Raw genomic sequence first — 16,639 nt, 5'->3', positions numbered from 1 at the left:
TTCCTGTTGTTCTGTCTTTTAATTCTGCACTTGTAGATACCAGAGGAAAACAAAGCACTTCATATTCTATTATATTTATTTGCTAGCTTTAATTACTTGTTACTGTGCAGACTGTGGTTTTATATACAAAGCTTATGCCCAATTAAGAGCATTGTGGGACAGTTCAGTTTTACCCTACTAATGTTGTATTGCTGGATGTTGGATTTCAATCTTTTGAAAAATTAGCTCCTCAATTATCACCTACAAATTCAAATGCTGCTGTTCTCACTGATGAGTCCTTTTGATCGATACTGACTAGAAATTTCATATAAATTTAGCTGATGCTGAATGTATATGGTTACTATGATTTTAATTTAAATTATTGTAACTTTACTTTATGTTCTGCTTATGTTATCATATTTGAAATATCCTCCATCCTTCTTATTTTATTTGCCCAAATACTAATAAAACACCTCCAGACAGAAGTATAAGTACTTTAAAAAATAAATAAAACTGTGATCTGGGACCAAAAACAGACACACAGAAACTGTAAAATACACAGAAAGTCCCTCTAGAAACATAAACAGTCAGTTTTTGTGGTTTTTAATAATGAGTACACGTGCATGTTCCATGTGTGCATGAGGCTGAAGGAGGCACTGGTTGGCAGTGTAATATTTCTGGCAGGTTTTCACAAATCACAAACACTCTGAGCATCGTAAGTCGTGGCCTCTTTGCATTCAGACACTTTTAAAGCAGTTAATGAGTGGGAGAGACCTGCTATGAATTAAATACAAATCCCAAACCCCTGACACACCTTGCTGCTGTGGGTATTTGCAGACCTCACCGCAACTACACAAACACCAAGGCGGTGGTGCTAACTTGTACTTGGCACATGTACTGATCTAAACAAATGAAAGCGTGGGCATGCACATGAACATAAATACACAGTTTAAAATTAAGTGACATTGTGTGGGAGGAGGGAGGAAACCTTTCCATGAGGCTGACTCCGTTGTTTAGTTAATTTTTATTCATTATCACAAACCCACAACATTTATGGTACATTTAAGCTCATTGACACCAGACACAAACTAGCTTGCATGTAAAAGAGGCTTTAGAAAAAGGCAGAGCATTAGAAACACAAACAATATGTGCAAAATCATCATCTGCAACTAGAGTTTTCCAGTCAGTTCTTTATTATTTCTTTTCCTTTGGGCAATTTATGTGTCTCCTCTGCCCTTTCCCAATGTGCCGACCTGCTCTATCACTTTGTTCAGCTGCCTATGAATCCTCTGCAGCTCTGTTGCTATGGCAACCAGAACACTTTCCACCGAGGCCTCGTCCACTGGTGAGGTCACTTCCTGCTCCTTCAGGCCGGATGTGAAGAGCTTCATTCCCAAACCTTCAGGTCTTGGTGTTGGTTGGTGTCTCATCCTGCTGTCAGCGGGTCCAGATGAGATGATTTCTTCAAGCCTCTTCAGCCAAGCATCATCCTCTTGTCTACTACGCAGGAGCATCTGTAAGGTTATGTTTAATCTTCTTTCCCTCTCTTCCTCCTCATCTCTGAGATCCACCAAGCCCTTTTGCAGCCTAAGACTTGCCTGCTCTGCTTGTACCCTGCATGTCGACTCCAAGCTGGGTGCACACTGCTGACACATCCCCTTTGTCAGCTTCTCCACCTGGGTCTTAAGAGACACCATTCCGCCACAGCACTGCTCCACAGATTCCAGCAGCATATTTTGCCTCATGTGGGAGTCCTCCAGAGCAATAAAAAGTTTATCCCAGCGGGATAAATCTGAATGGCATGGTGTGGTTGGAGATTCCCCTGCAGACAACCACAAGGCTGCATCAATTATACATTCCCATAGGCAACTTAAAGGTTATATAGCATTAATAAATGCCATACATACCCCCCCCCCCCCCCCCCAAATTTTATTGTTATAATTTAGCTGGACTTTATTATCAATAAAATACATAAATAAAGTGAAACAGATACAGTGAAAGAAGGCATGAAGGTGTTAAAACTGATCTTCTGCTAAATATAAAGTAATAATTACTGTTGGATGTATTTCACAGAATATGTTGCCAAACTATGGGGATACTGTGAACTATGAAAATCGCTTGGGAAAGTTATTAAACGCACAGATGCAAGGGCCAGTGAAGACAATACATGTGCTACAATCCCAAAATGACATCAGGGGACCTCATTAATTCGGGGATACAGCAATATAGTCTTAAAGGTTTGAAGCTTGAAGAAAAGGGGTACAGAAGGGACCGAAGTACAGCAGAGGGGGCTTAAACAGTGAAATGTTCATCGCCTGTAGACACTTGAGGCTACCAGCCTCAGAGGTTGCTTTTGCTTGTGCTCTGTGTTCAAGTTATTGGTAAGTCTGCTTCATCAGAAACTAAAATCAGCATAGCCAAATGTAAAAATGTATATTACAATGTAAATGTATAATGCATTATTATAAACTGGACCAAGAAATACCTTGGAACAACTTTGCAAAACTCACCTGCTTACCTTTAGAAATTAGTAAATCAATTTGTGTTGATACAACTTTTAAAATTAAACATATTTTTAAAAAAATAATTGGCTTGGTTTAATAAAGTGTGATAACTGGGGACAAATTCATCACAGATGAAAAAATAAAGAAACAAAACTCACCCTCCGGCTGGTCCTGGGAGATCTCGTTGTCATAGCTGTCTTCATAGTTCACGACATACTCAACTTCATTTACACACAGAGATGAACCCACACACAGCACCAGCCAGATCCACAACAAATGCATGATGGAGTTCTTATGCATGATTTTCCTTAAAATTTGTTGGGTTGCAGTGCATATATCTGAAAATGCAAGACACATTGATCAGCCAGCTTTAATGCAACTACACACTCCAGCTGCTCTGTTTTCTTGTTCACCCCCTTCACTATACGTAGAGCACCTTGGAGTGAGCCAACTATTGAGGCTGCTGGGTTATAAACCCCAAAAGAGGGGAAGAAGGAGGGAGGAAGCTGAGGAGGGTGGGGCAGAGCTGGTTCTGTTGAGTGAGTAATGCTTTGATGGAGGCAAAACGTCATAAGTCACACTGACTGAGAAAAAGCATGCATGTAAGGAAAAGAGAAAGAGTTACAGGGACACAGGGAAGGCTGGAGTGAACTATGTAATATTTTAAAGTTAAGGCATCTCTAGACTTAGTCTCTAAGGATGCAACTGAGTCACTCTGCTGACACATTTACACTGTTGCTGTAGCTTTGACATTTAACTTAACTCTAATTACACCATTGGGCACGAGTTATGCAGTTTTATTTTAAGGTTTTATTTTTATTAAAATTCATCTTCCAACTCAGTTTATCATCAGCGTAATAATAACAAAGCAGACTTTGTAGAATCTGTTGCCCCCAAAAATCCACACTGATATTTTTCTTCTTTTCTGCAATTCAATTCACTTATGCATGTGTAGATGACTTTAGTCATCTTAGGACCAAATTATCTAATATAAAATATTGTATAATGACACACAGTGGTCCCCACTGATCACACTCTCAGCAACAATGGAAAAACCAGAACATCTGTCTCAGCTAGTCTGAACACCAAGACACAACAAAGAGACATCAAGTAATGTAAAGACCAAACACTGACCAAGTGGCGAGGCCAGCATCTGAGATTCTGATGCTGCCCCCCCAAGAAAAAGATAAGATATGTGTTGTTTATCCCAAAGTTAGGAACTGCCTCTGTTACAGCAGTTAAAATGAGGTGAAAACACAACAAACATATAACAAACAACTTAAATAAGGATGTATACATATGACAAAACATCTACCTAATAAGGTAACGTTAATCTGAAGTCAAAATAAGTAGAGTAAAATTTAAATACAAATATAAGGAACAATATAATATATAACAAAGCATAATATGTCTAAATCAACTAAGCAAAAACAGAATTTCAAATGGCATGCTAAATGTAGTGAAAACAGCATAGCAAATATCAGAAATAGGATGGAAAATATCAGGCACAATTAGAGAGAAAGCAGAGAGCTGAAAGCGCAAACTATGAGCGAGTAGTACAGAAGTGAGACATAAATGCAAAGCAGAGCAGGACTAAAGTTTTAATCTTAAACTACCTCGTGTATCTACCTTCTGAACACAGACTGAAAACTGGTTTCACCAGAGAGAATTCTGCCTCCCTTATTATTTTTGGCATTTCCAGGAACCGCAAGTAAGCATGCACTCTGAGAGGAAAGTTCTTTAACGGGATAATATAGCATTATGAGATCTTTGAGATGCTGAGCTTGGCCATTAAGGGGTTTTTATGTAAGAATTTCAAATGATATTCTTTTACACGGAGCCAGTGAAGACAACTATTACAGGACATGATCTCTTTTGAGCTTGGTCAGTTTCCAGTGTTGCAGCAGTTGGAGACTTTTCAGGGACCCACAGGGACAACAAGGAATATAGAAATGCATGCAAATTTATTGCAGAACATTAAGTTGATATAACACACGTTACAGCAGACATTTTCATCCAGTTCTGAAGTTTTAATCTCAGAGAGTTTCATATCCCCTCCTTCAAATAAAGCTCTCTGGATAAGGAAACACAGCATGTCACTGCATCATCAAAAAAGCAGCTAGACTGTAGAAAAACCCCACCATGTGCTACAGCAGGCATTTAGGCCATCTTAGCCCCCGTGGCTCTACAGAGACGAACCTTTTCTTATGTCTCTCCAAACAGTGAGACCGCACCAAAAAGTAACAAATTAATCGATAGCTTGGAGACCAGATGTCTCCATTTTAGAAACATTGTGCAAGTGGAAGAAAGCAGTCCTAGAAACGTGTTTTTCTGTGTTTCCAGTACATCTTACTTTTTTTTTTTTACTGATTAGACATTGTCCTTCTGTGCAGTTTGCATCACCATCAAACCCCTTAACTTGGAAAAATTACAACATTGCACTGTCTGGATTATATTGTATGCTTGTGAAATAGCATTATTGCATTCTTAGCAATACCAGCTGTCTCTGGTCAGGGGTCTGGTCAACAGGTGCTGTGGCTAAACAGCAGAAGTAGTACATGTCAAGGTCAAAGGAAAAACCCTGACTCTTCTCCCTGCAGACCTCCAGACTGACCATTTTACTGCAGATGTCAGCATGTCTGCTGGTCTCTATTCCTGATAGTCTCTGTCTGGAAGGCTATAATTGTAGCACTGGGAGCAACAACTGTGAAACTGGCAGATTTATCTCAGGAAAACAGAGAACCTGCCGGAAAAGATGGATGTTTAATTTATTTTGAAAAAAAGATGAAAGGCTGAGATAGAGGTGTGAGTTGTGGTCAAAGAAATGAACAGGTCAATTTTGTCTTTCCTCATTGCAGCACAAAGGTTTGTGGAAGTGTGCGCAGTTCCTTGACCCATTTCCATAAAACCCAACTAAATAAGATCCGTTCAGAAAAAGCTACTGTATACACACTAGAGTCAGAACTTGCGAGTGAGCTGGTTTAGTCTTCTCTTTATTTGAGCTCATCTGAAGGATTTCCAATTCTTTTTTTCCCCTCTCTATAGGTCATCTTTCAATGTAGGCCATCGGGTGACTTCATGAGAGAGGAGTTACATTTATCAGCAACTGCCAGATGCTGTTTACCACCCCAACCTGCACACCACACCTACAGTTTAGCTGTCATGTAAAACACTCCCAGCTGGCAGTGAGGGGGAACAGTGATGAGAGATGAAGGGAAAATGAAAAACATGGAGATGTGGAAAAAGATGGAAAGGGAGGGAGAGAGTGAGAGTGCGATGGCGATGAAAGTTGGATACCACAAGCATATTTTTCACTCTAATTTTATTTATAGCAGGGGGAATTAGAAGAAAACAGATCCTGTCATTTGGCTTGTTCTGACAAAACACGGGTGCTGGGGAAAATGGAACAATGGGTGTTGTCAGCAAAACTTAAATTAAATAGTGTAAACTCAGCCAACACAGAGCAGTTAATGAGAACTGCGTGGTATTATTGGGTGTATCCCTTTTTTGTCAGTATGTGGGATGGGGAGGGAAGGAAAACATGGAGATATTATTAAAATCCAGCCCAACAGTCCTTGAAATAATATTGTAGATTTATAATAATGTTTAATCATTTAAAATTATTTTATTAGTTCATGGTTATTACATGGCTTTAATAAAAAAAAAAAAACAGCACAGGGTTGGACATACAGTCACATTATAAAGAAACTATACCCACTTTCAATTCTAAATGTCCATCCATCCATCCATCCATCCATCCGCCTAAGCAGAGAAGCCCAGACCTCCCCATCCACCTCCACCAGCTCATCCAGGGGGACCCCAATGCGTTCTCAGGCTAGCCGAGAGATATAGCCTGTTCAGGGTGTCCTGTGTCTGCCCCGGGACCTCCTCCCGGTAGGACATGCCCGGAATACCTCAACCAAGAGACACCCAGGAGGCATCCTAGTCAGATGCCCAAACCACCTCATCTGGCTCCTTTCGATGTGGAGGAGCAGCAGTTCTACTTTGAGCCCCTCCTGAATGGCTGTGCTCCTCATCCTATCTCTAAGGGAGAGGTCTTTGCAACATCTTCATTCTTTTCTTTTTCAGCCTTTCTGTTATAGATTGTGTGACCCAGTTTCGGCCAAGCTTTAGCTTCCGCACAGACGGCATCAAAATTGACTCTAGAATACTTCGGTATACAGAGGAGTTCATGACCAGTGACCAGTACTCCTTCCAGATTAATGGACAGCAACAGTTACTTCTTTAAGACGATTGCTGATATCTTTCTTCATTGGCACTGCAATTGGCAATGCTCCAGACCAGAAACCTGACAAAACTTCTGCTTTTATACAGGTGCTCGCACTTCCTGATGATCAATCAATCATGTGCATTTCATTATCAGCACCTGGCTGATATTTGCACTCTTAAATCCTATGGAAGCAGTAAAACTGTGATGCTTTGAATATCAGTATATCTTCTCATAAACTCCAGTCCACCTTGATTATTTTTCTCTACCTGCTCTCTCAATCAAACCTGTGGTGAATGTAGATAAGGATGATGCTTAGACACTGGGAACATTTATATAGCTTAGGGGAAGACAAATCACCTGTTAGAAATAGCAAGGTAATAAATGTGTGAGACAGATTGATTTTTTTTAAGCTTGGCTAGGAGAATCAGGTCTCTGCAGTATTTTTCTTTAGTAAATTTTAATTATATTTTTGAATACCAATGCATTAGCATGATGCCCTCACAGGTTGAACTCTGGACACCTTGAACATTTGTACTGAATTCAAAACAAGTGCCATAACATTTGGTACCTAGTGTATATCCATGGTGCCCAACAGATGATTCTAGAATTCTTCACCAATAATTTAACACATCTCAAAAATGTACTGGATGGATTAGCGCTGAATATTCCTGGTCCCCAGATGAGGGATACTAACTTTTAATGCCACTGTGGTGAGATATTTTGGATTTACTGATCATTTGATGATTTCTCAAGGCCGTCATTGGTTCACACACACTGCGAAATACCCCAAATGTAATAGCATTCCCTTCGGCCTCTTGCCACACTAACTGTTACTTGTAAATAACAACATACCAATACAGTAAACTAGGAATGGCCACAAACACTAAAAACAACATACTGAGCATACTAGAAGGTTAACAAGTCTCTAAACTTAATGGAACTAAAATGTCAAAATAAGAGCTCTTTAGAAAACAAAAGGTATGTTTTGTAACTATAACTTGTGCCCCTAAAGTAGTGCAACAGTAGAAGCCAAATTAGTTTTAAAAAAATAAATAAATAAAGCCCAATTTCCTTTATCTGGTTTCATAACTCACTCACTCATCTTAACCAGATCTCCAAAACATTCCTTTCCTTCCTCTATCAAACAAAAGAATCATACCAAGACTTACGAGTGATCTGCTCAAGGCCAAAGTGCATAACGGAAATATAAAAATATGCTGGAATTGTGACAGGGACTTGTTTTGTCAGTGCAGAGGAAGAACGATCATGAACATCTGGGGACAGATTTATTTTTCTCTGCTGAGTTATAGGAAAAAGTAGCAAGAATGAAACACAATTTAATCTTCCTTCAGCAGTGGCTGCACGTCCGCCCCTCTAAAAGATACAGTTTGATACCCAGAAATGTGTCATAATGGTATTAATGAACCACAGGCTTTGCTTCGATCGGTATCACACCAACTGCTCTTAATCGATCTAATCTGTTTGGACAGCCCCAGACAGAAAAAAAGGTCAAGTGGGAGCAAAAAGCAGTAGAAACACACACACATATTTTTATCAGCAATTTTGGGTAAGTATTTCAGCTTGTGTGCATGTGTTGAAATGTTGTGATTCATGCTCTACATAAGAAGGGCTCACTCATATGTATTAAAAAAAAAAAAAAAGTAGTGAAGCAAGCCTAGATTAACTGCAAGCTTGGCAGTGTGTTAGATGTGAAACAAAAAAGAATTTATTTGGAGGCCTGATAAAGACCTCAGCCTGAAAGTAATTGTCACCGAGTGTAAATCTAAGACAGATGGTTGCTATGATGGGAACGTGGGCTACATGAACTGAACAAGAAAATTTCAGAAACACCTTGACTGGAAAACAAAGATAGACTCTCCGCTTGATTTAGATTAGCATGACATCACCGTTTGCGTATTTATTTCCACATGAATCAAGTGCAAACTCAGACCCATACTGACGTCAGCTCAACAACTCATAGCTGAATCACGACTGCATGCATGCACAATTTAAAACTATCAGCAGTTCTGATGTGAACACTCAGAGTATCCAAACCCAGACACATCTTTACATACTGGGACAAAAGTACTGAGCTAGTAGGTGATTACCTCCGTATGGCCAATATTACATTAATGTCCATTTCCATCCAGGTTCCCTTCAGAGCGGACCCATGTTAGGCAGGCTGGTTCTCATGAAGAAAATTAATATCTAGACATGGAAACTTCCACCCATTTCACTAAATGGGGGCTTTAAGGGGGTAAAAGGGTGAAACATGAGTGTATGTATGGGGAAACACCCAGAGTGCCTATGAGGAAGCATAAAGGTCCAGTCACCTCTTTGAGTTCCCCAACACAAATGCGCACAGACAGAAGTGAAACTGTTTCATATGGAAAATGACCTCACCTTGCAGAAACACGAGTCAAGAGGTGGCAGAGTCACATATATGCACATACACTTCTTTTTAAAGGTGTCACAGGTTTGGGGCAAACTGTAAACACAAGTTCACATGGGCTACTGAGACACACACTCACACATAAATTCATGTCTTCACACCAACACATACACTTGGCACAGAGCTTGATTAGTTCTCACTGAGCTGAATGTAAAAAACAAACAAACAAAACAATTAAGATTAGTTTCACAGATACTGACAGAAACCAACTTTACACTGCAAAAAGAGAACAGTCTGTTAGCCTCATCTTCCAGCCTGAAGCCAGGAAATGTTACACACGGAGCAGACTTTAAATCTACTGCCATCATTTTCATAGAGCATGAATAATACATGGACACAGCCAAAGTCTAAAATTAATGTGGCACTACATCACGCTTTAAAAAAATAAGCAACGTCACATTATAATCCAATTGGGATTAATTAAAACTGAAACGTGGTATAATCACTGTTTATCTAATGCGGTCTCTATGAAGCCAAATTACCACTAGTCTACATCAGCTGAAGCTCCAGTCCAAGCTGAAATACTCTAGCCTGACGCCATGTTCCAGACCAGCTGTCTCTACTGCACCACATCGCGACTGCCTGATGAAGGCTCTTGGACATCTCCTCCATTAATGCCAGAGGTTGCACTGGTTTGTGAAGGTGGGGAAGCTGCTGTACTGAATGTCGGCGCCTGAGTCGAAGCAACAGCCATTCTGACCGTCCTGCTGGGTGCTTGGAACGGATCTGTTTGGTTTGGTGTAGAGACATGGCCAATTGTTTGATTGGTAGCTGACTGGCTATTGATGGGTGAACGGTTGCTGGGTGTTTGGCTGACGGTGGAGGTGATGATGTTGTTATTGTTGTTATTTGTCTGGTCAGTCAGCAGTGCAGTTGAAGAGGAATTTGTTGTATTCACAGTTTGGGGAGGTGAATTTAAAGTCCATGAGTCCTGGTCAAAATCTGGAAGTTGGTTGATGGCTACAGGTAGTGGAGTGATGTGATTCAACCTGGTGGGTTCATTAGCCTCGTGGTTGCTTGTTGATGGCCGATTAATGGGATTACTAATTGCAGACTGCCAGTTATTGGAACAGAAGACGGCTGGAATGCTGCAGAAAAATAAAGTCATAGATATAAAATGTTCATGTTCAAATTATAAAGTATTCACTATAGGCTTGTTTTCTTTACGAGGCCAGATGTCCTGAGTTTCTCCTACAAATGGATCATTACATGAACGGTACATTTTGCAAGTAACCTGTTTTAGTGAGCTTTAATCAAGGCTTACTGAAAGTGCATTTTTCTCTCTATTCTACAGAAAACACATTTACAAAGATTTCATGCACTTATTGACACTGTAGCTAAAAAATAACTGTTGAAGGGACGCCTTAATTGGAAATGCAAAGTTAATTAGAGAGCAATGATTTGGAGCTTCATTGTGCTGTGTGAAAACTTAAAATCAATAATTTCACATAAACAGTTCAAGGTATAAATGTAATAAAAACATGGAACAACAGCATAAAGAAGAACTATCCTACATCTATTTAACAGCTTTAAAGGCATCTCCTACCATCGCTATGCTGATGATACACAGTTGTACTTTTCTGTTAAACCTAACAACCTCAACCGCCTCTCCTACCTCAGTGGACGCTTCATTGCCATTACTAACTGATGTCTTCAAACTTCCTCCATCCCAGTCCTGGCAAAACTGAGATTCTTGTGTTTGGTCCTGACAGCTTCTCTAAAGGTGGCCTTTTCATCTGCCTCCTCATCATTAATATCAAATCGTCTGCTAAGAACCTTGGTGTTATTTTTGGCCAGCATTTGAAAATTGAACCTCACATTGCCAAGCTCATCCAGTTTGGTCTTTTTTTAATCTAAGAAACATTACAAAAAATTCAACTTTTGCTGTCATCTCATAATTTGGAACTTTGAGTACATACTTTGTCTCCCACACTGATTAACCTAACTCAGTTTTTCCGAGCATCTCTCAGTCCTCTATAACCTATAACTAACTAAGCACCTTGAGGTGACTATTTGTTGTGATTTGGCATGATACAAATAAAATTTAACTGAATTGAATTGAACTTGTCGGTGCTCACAGATCACCCCTATTCTTGTTTCCCTTCACTGGTGTCCAGTGAAATTTTATTAATAACATATATATATCAGGCTATCAGGTCGGGTGAATCAGTAGTTTGTTATAAACAATTACTTTTCCTTAATCTTTCTCCTATTATTTTTGGTCATAGTTTGCATGTAATGCATGGATGGATGTGTGTATGTTGGAATGAACATATGTTCACTTGTGTGTCGGTATGCTGGAACATGCATACTTATTTTTAATATGTGGTTTTATTCAAACTGTGAAGCACCTTGTAACTGTGTGTTCTAAAAAGTGCCATACGTACAAATGAAGTTATTCTTATTATTCTTTTGAAGATGGCAATAAGACTAGACAGACCTAGCCAGCTGCTTTTGCAGCGCCTGAGCATGTTGGCTGCACTGAGCAAAGTGGCAGGCCTGAGCATCCACGAAGTCCGTGAGGCTCCGCATGTGGTTTGTCTGTAGGGAGGAGGAACACACGATAAACAAAACCCACAATGGAAGGAACAATGTGAAGAGCCAAAAGCATTAAATAAAAAATAAGTTAATATAAAAAAATATAAAGACCACAAAATAAACACAAATTTACAGTTTATCCCTGAAATATCTGTAGTCTTCCTTTTTGGAAGATTTACAGGGAATTTCATGTTATAATTCTAAAGGCAAAGCTTACAAAGTTTGTGAGTTATGACAAAAGTGTTTGGGTGTGTGTTTAGGTGCACATACGTGGGTGTTGCTGAGTCCTTCCACAACACGTCTTGTGATTTCTGACTGTCGATCGAAAAGACTCTGACAGATCCTCAGCTCCATCTCTGCCTACGCATACAAACCCACACACGCCCCCATTCATCTGTACGGTTTCCAATCACGCTTTTTTATCAACAGGTTATTTTTCTAAAGATGGTCGATCAGCAGAAACAATATAACATTCAAAAAGCCCAGAGAACTCAAGTCTAAACAAACCACACAATAGGAAAGAACTATTGTCTATGCTAATAGCAGACCCATATTCATTTCTAGCAGTGCTGACAGCTTCACTGACATACTGTATGAAGATAATTTCAGCTCCTGTGGGCCCTAAACAGATGAAAAACTCACCTGAGAGATTTCCTGAGCCCAAATCTGTGCGCAGGAAAGAGACAGAAGAGGACAAATGCCTTAATCAAAGATCGAACAGTAATTTCATCTGCGTCTGTCAGTAAACATGTTCCTAAACACAACCACTGACCTTTAGCCATTTAACACGCAAGAAGCTGAACATGTAGGAGACATGAGACAAGTAGTCGTCTTCCAGTGGGTTGGCATTCAGGTTCTAACAAAAAGATCAACATGTTTAGCTTTGGACAGAGCATGATTAATTGAAAAGTATTAATTATGTAAAGGTTAACCATCGCTGTAACTCACTCTGGTCTCTTGGTCGGCCTCGTGGGCTTTCCTCAGCCTGGCCTTAGCTATATCCAAGTCCAAACGCTTATTCACCAACATCTTACGCTCATTCTAGGAACAAACACACTTGTTAATAATACAAGCAACCCATAAAAAAAAGACTATGCATGAATGACAACAGAACATATAAAAAAATCCCTGCCATTATAATGGCAATGAAGGTGTGAGTTTGTGCGTATATGATACAGAGGTGTGTTTTACCTCTACGACTTTATATTCCCCCTCAGTGAAACTGCGCAGGGGAGTGAGAAAGTGAATGTTAGTGCTTTGGACAAGCTTCCTCTCTGCCTCGCCGAGCTGCTTCTGAGCCTCTCCACACCTTATCAATGCAGTACCTGAGCAAAAACAGAAATACTAAAAATTGACAACATCTCAACATATAAATGTAAAACAAACAAGCTATTAAGGCAAGACTGAGCAAACAAAAATAAAGAAATGCAATCATGAAAATAGTTGGAGATCCTACTCTCACGCCAACAAAATGCACATCGATATACACTCACTGGCCACTTCATTAGGTATTCCTGTTCAACTGCTTGTTAATGCAAATAGCTAATCTGCCAATATCATGGCAGGAATCCAATGCATTTAGACATGTAGACATGCTGATGAGTATTTCAGAAACTGCTGATCTACTGGGACTTTCCCACACAACCATTTCTAGGGTTTACATAGAATTGTCCAAAAAACAGAAGATCTCAGCATGAAATGCCTTGATGATGCAAGAGGTCAGATGAAAATGGCCAGCCTGCTTTGAGCTGACAGGAAGGCAACAGTAACTCAAATAACCACTCGTTACAATTATGGTATGCAGAAGAAGATCTCTGAACTCACAATATGCCAACCTTAAAGCAGATAGGCTACAGCGGGAGAAGAACACACCTAAGATCACAGACCCAAAAAAAGATTGGAAAAATATTGCCTGGTGTGATGAATCTCAATTTTTGCTGTAACATTTGGATGGTAGGGTCAGAATTTGGTGTAAGAGAATGAAAACAAAGAGTGGGCTGATCTCTTTATTGGCATGTGAAAAATAGAGCTTGATCCAAAAACATAAATGCAGCAAAACTGTCCTGTGAAATTACGAGGTCAGTGTGAACAGCTGCATTAAGAACAGGTGAGTCTGATAAATATTTTTAACGCACAAAACATTCGCATGAATTTTATGCATCTGATGTGTATAGGCCTTTATTACCAAATAAGTATCATTTAAACACTACAGCCTACCTTAGTATTGCTGTTGACAATGTCCATCCCTGTGTAGTGTACTGTAGTGTAGTGTAGTGCATCTTCTGATGGTTGCTTCCAGCAGGATAACATGCCATGTCACAAAGCTCAAATCTCAAACTGATTTTTTGAACATGGCAATGAGTACACTGTACTCAAATGGCTTCCACAACCACCAGATCTTAAGCTTGATCTTAATCAAGATCTGGTGGATGACCTTTGAGATATGGTGCAACAGGAGACTTGCACCATGGCTGACAAATCTGCAACAATTATGGAATGCTGTCATGTCAATATGGACCAAAGTCTCTGAGAAATATTTCCAAAACCTTTTCAATCTTTGCCATGAAGAATTAAAGGAGGTCCAGCCCGGTACTGGCAAACTACCTCTACCTAATGAAGTAGCCAGTGAGTGTGCACTCACCATAGGGTGTGTTTGACCCAAGTTCCAGCCCAGCCTGAGTCATCTGATCTCCTAGTAACTCAATGGCACGAGGCCGAGGTGGGATGCTCCACTCCAGATGCTGATACAGCCGGTCCTCTAACCGCACTCCTGTGTATCAGAGGTCAAAGGTTATATCAATGGCTATATTTTTTACAAACCCACTGACAATTAATTTTTATCATATACATTTGTTAAAGGATGCCACTAGGACAAATCAAAGGCAATAATATATCACTAAACAGGGTTCTTAATGCAACACATTGATTTAATACTTTATTCTATAAGGAGAAGTACTTTAAATAACATTTATATTAATAATAAATAATATGCACCTATCTGCCATTAGTTCACGAGGTATAAAAGTTCAACAAAAATGATTCTACAGGGAGACTATGAACCCTTGGAAGATGAATAAAACAAGACATGTATCCTGGATCCATCTGGCCGCTGAATGTTCCTTTCATTTGACAGATTGCAGACCACATCCACTCATAACTCCATTAGTGAAGGTAATTGGATTCAAATAGGCAAAAGAATAACCATCTCTATTCATCTGAACAGGCCAATTGCTGCTAAAGTAAACTAGAGAGCTCAAGGAAGATGTATGCATGCATTGTGAGAGGGCAAACAGAGTTGAACCAGAGTAAAGACTCTCAGGTAAAGACTCAGCCATTCAGAGGATTTACGTAGACCACAACTGCTAGTCGATGGCACTTGATGGCTCAGGTCTTATCTGTATGCTGGCAGCTGCTTGATATCCTCCTAGATACATTTTCTTCATAAATGTTGACTGTCCATCTAAAATGTTGTCATCCTGATTGTAATGTTCTGCACATATCTTCCACATAATATCTGCCTTGCAAGAGGGAAACCATATTCATTTCGCTTAATGAAATTTGTATTTTGTTTCCCTTTAAAAAACATCATAATCCTTTATTACAATCAACAGTAAGGGGAGACAAGAACAACACAGTAAAATCATCTAATTTATGCCATACAGGATATGGGAAATCCTTTATTTTCAAGATGTAAGTATGATGTTTTGCTTTAAACGCACCAATGCTCTTAGATATTTTTTTCTCACTTTACAGTAAACAGGCTGGAACTCAGGCTCATTAAAACATCAGCCAATTCTGACAAAAACAGGACCAAGTCTTAGTAAAGTGGCTTTGTATAGATCTGTAACTGTTCAATGAATATCAGGACAGCGTCTATAAATCGGTTCAGTCTCTCTCACCAAGGCTTGGCTGCAGTAAAACCTCAGTCTGGGAGATTATCTGGTCCGTCCACGTCTTGGTGGCGTCTGCCTGTGCTAAGAGCTCTTCTAGTCCGGAGTCCAACTCAGTCTTCTCGGCCTGTCCTAGACTCTCTCCAGTGTACTGTAGCGAATTTCAGAGTAACATTAAGACCACTTAAAAACAATTTGCTGAACTGCGCACTTTTATTCTTAATACATTTATTAGCGGCAGTGACTCGTTAAGGGTGACATGCAGAACGACAGAACGACACAGAAGAGTTTGTTTATGTTATTATTATTCCTACCTGAACAGCGCGGTTGATGAACTGACCAGCATCCACAGCCAACCGAGTCAAATCCATGACGTCTCCAAGGTCGCGCGTTGTCTCCGTTGGACCAAAAGAAGGTCAGCGGCCCAGTAGGACTGGACTGACCGTGCTATAAAAAGCCAACTAACCAACAACAAACGGATGACCTCGCCATAGCCTCAACTGGCTAACTGCCCCACTCTTTGCTGGCCAGATTACGGCCCGTTAACACCGAGCAGCAGCCGAGCCCAAGAGGACGACGCAAGTGCAAGCGAGCACCTCCGTCTGTTGACAGTTTATCCTCCTCTGCATGCTGAGCGCTTCTTCGTCTGTCGAACTGGACGTCTTTAAAAAAAACTGTTTCCAGAAGCGTGGAAGACTGACAGCCTCGGTTTGGCCAAAACGGTCCACTATGACTACAACAACAGATCGCCAGTGATAATACTAGCTAAACCTTATCTTTTCGCTTATTTTAAAAGCTTCACTACAACGATATTTTAAATACCGGCACGCTTGACTTGTAAGCTAAGCTGTTCAATGGCTTAATTTGAAGATTCATAGCTGTCATAAATTGTGTAAAATTAATTTCATACATATGTATATATACAGTATATAAAGATTTAGTTGATAAGAGAGCGCCTTCGTCTTCAACTTCCGGTTCCAATCATTCAAAATAAAAGCATATCCTCAAGCCTTACCATTAAAAATATTCAGCAATATTAAAAAAA

At 39.9% G+C, this 16,639-nt stretch overlaps 2 protein-coding genes across 2 annotated transcripts; both read right to left on the bottom strand.

Moving 5' to 3' along the window:
• Positions 1-1,051: 1,051 nt before the first annotated feature.
• LOC115773022 (uncharacterized) lies at positions 1,052-2,904 on the bottom strand. The gene is made up of 2 exons (XM_030719516.1): positions 2,642-2,904; positions 1,052-1,801 (listed from the first exon to the last, which is right to left on the bottom strand). The coding sequence occupies exons 1-2, from the start codon at positions 2,838-2,840 to the stop codon at positions 1,197-1,199; spliced, it is 804 nt and encodes a 267-aa protein (XP_030575376.1). The 5' UTR covers positions 2,841-2,904; the 3' UTR covers positions 1,052-1,196.
• Positions 2,905-6,164: 3,260 nt separating this feature from the next.
• On the bottom strand, positions 6,165-16,562 carry LOC115772707 (endophilin-B1-like). Its single transcript, XM_030719099.1, has 10 exons — positions 15,909-16,562; positions 15,604-15,745; positions 14,346-14,474; positions 12,896-13,029; positions 12,653-12,745; positions 12,477-12,560; positions 12,347-12,370; positions 11,975-12,064; positions 11,607-11,707; positions 6,165-10,254 (listed from the first exon to the last, which is right to left on the bottom strand). Exons 1-10 carry the CDS (start codon positions 15,963-15,965, stop codon positions 9,726-9,728), a joined length of 1,383 nt encoding a protein of 460 aa, XP_030574959.1. The 5' UTR covers positions 15,966-16,562; the 3' UTR covers positions 6,165-9,725.
• Between the last annotated feature and the right edge of the window lie 77 nt (positions 16,563-16,639).

Source organism: Archocentrus centrarchus, chromosome 22 (assembly GCF_007364275.1).
Source record: "Archocentrus centrarchus isolate MPI-CPG fArcCen1 chromosome 22, fArcCen1, whole genome shotgun sequence".
NCBI classification, from domain to species: Eukaryota; Metazoa; Chordata; class Actinopteri; order Cichliformes; family Cichlidae; genus Archocentrus; species Archocentrus centrarchus.
Note: the sequence above shows the minus strand (reverse complement) of the source record. Positions and strands in the feature narration are given on the sequence as shown.

What these genes read in the sequence shown, in the direction of transcription:
- LOC115773022 (XM_030719516.1), bottom strand. Translation starts at nt 2,840, where the DNA reads ATGTGTCTTGCATTTTCAGATATATGCACTGCAACCCAACAAATTTTA. An exon ending in CTCCCAGGACCAGCCGGAGG is followed by an intron (nt 1,802 to 2,641) that starts GTGAGTTTTGTT and finishes GGTTGTCTGCAG; the next exon opens with GGGAATCTCCAACCACACCA.
- LOC115772707 (XM_030719099.1), bottom strand. Translation starts at nt 15,965, where the DNA reads ATGGATTTGACTCGGTTGGCTGTGGATGCTGGTCAGTTCATCAACCGC. An exon ending in AGGCCGACCAAGAGACCAGA is followed by an intron (nt 12,561 to 12,652) that starts GTGAGTTACAGC and finishes TCTTTTTGTTAG; the next exon opens with AACCTGAATGCCAACCCACT. An exon ending in GGGCTCAGGAAATCTCTCAG is followed by an intron (nt 12,065 to 12,346) that starts GTGAGTTTTTCA and finishes TTGTATGCGTAG; the next exon opens with GCAGAGATGGAGCTGAGGAT.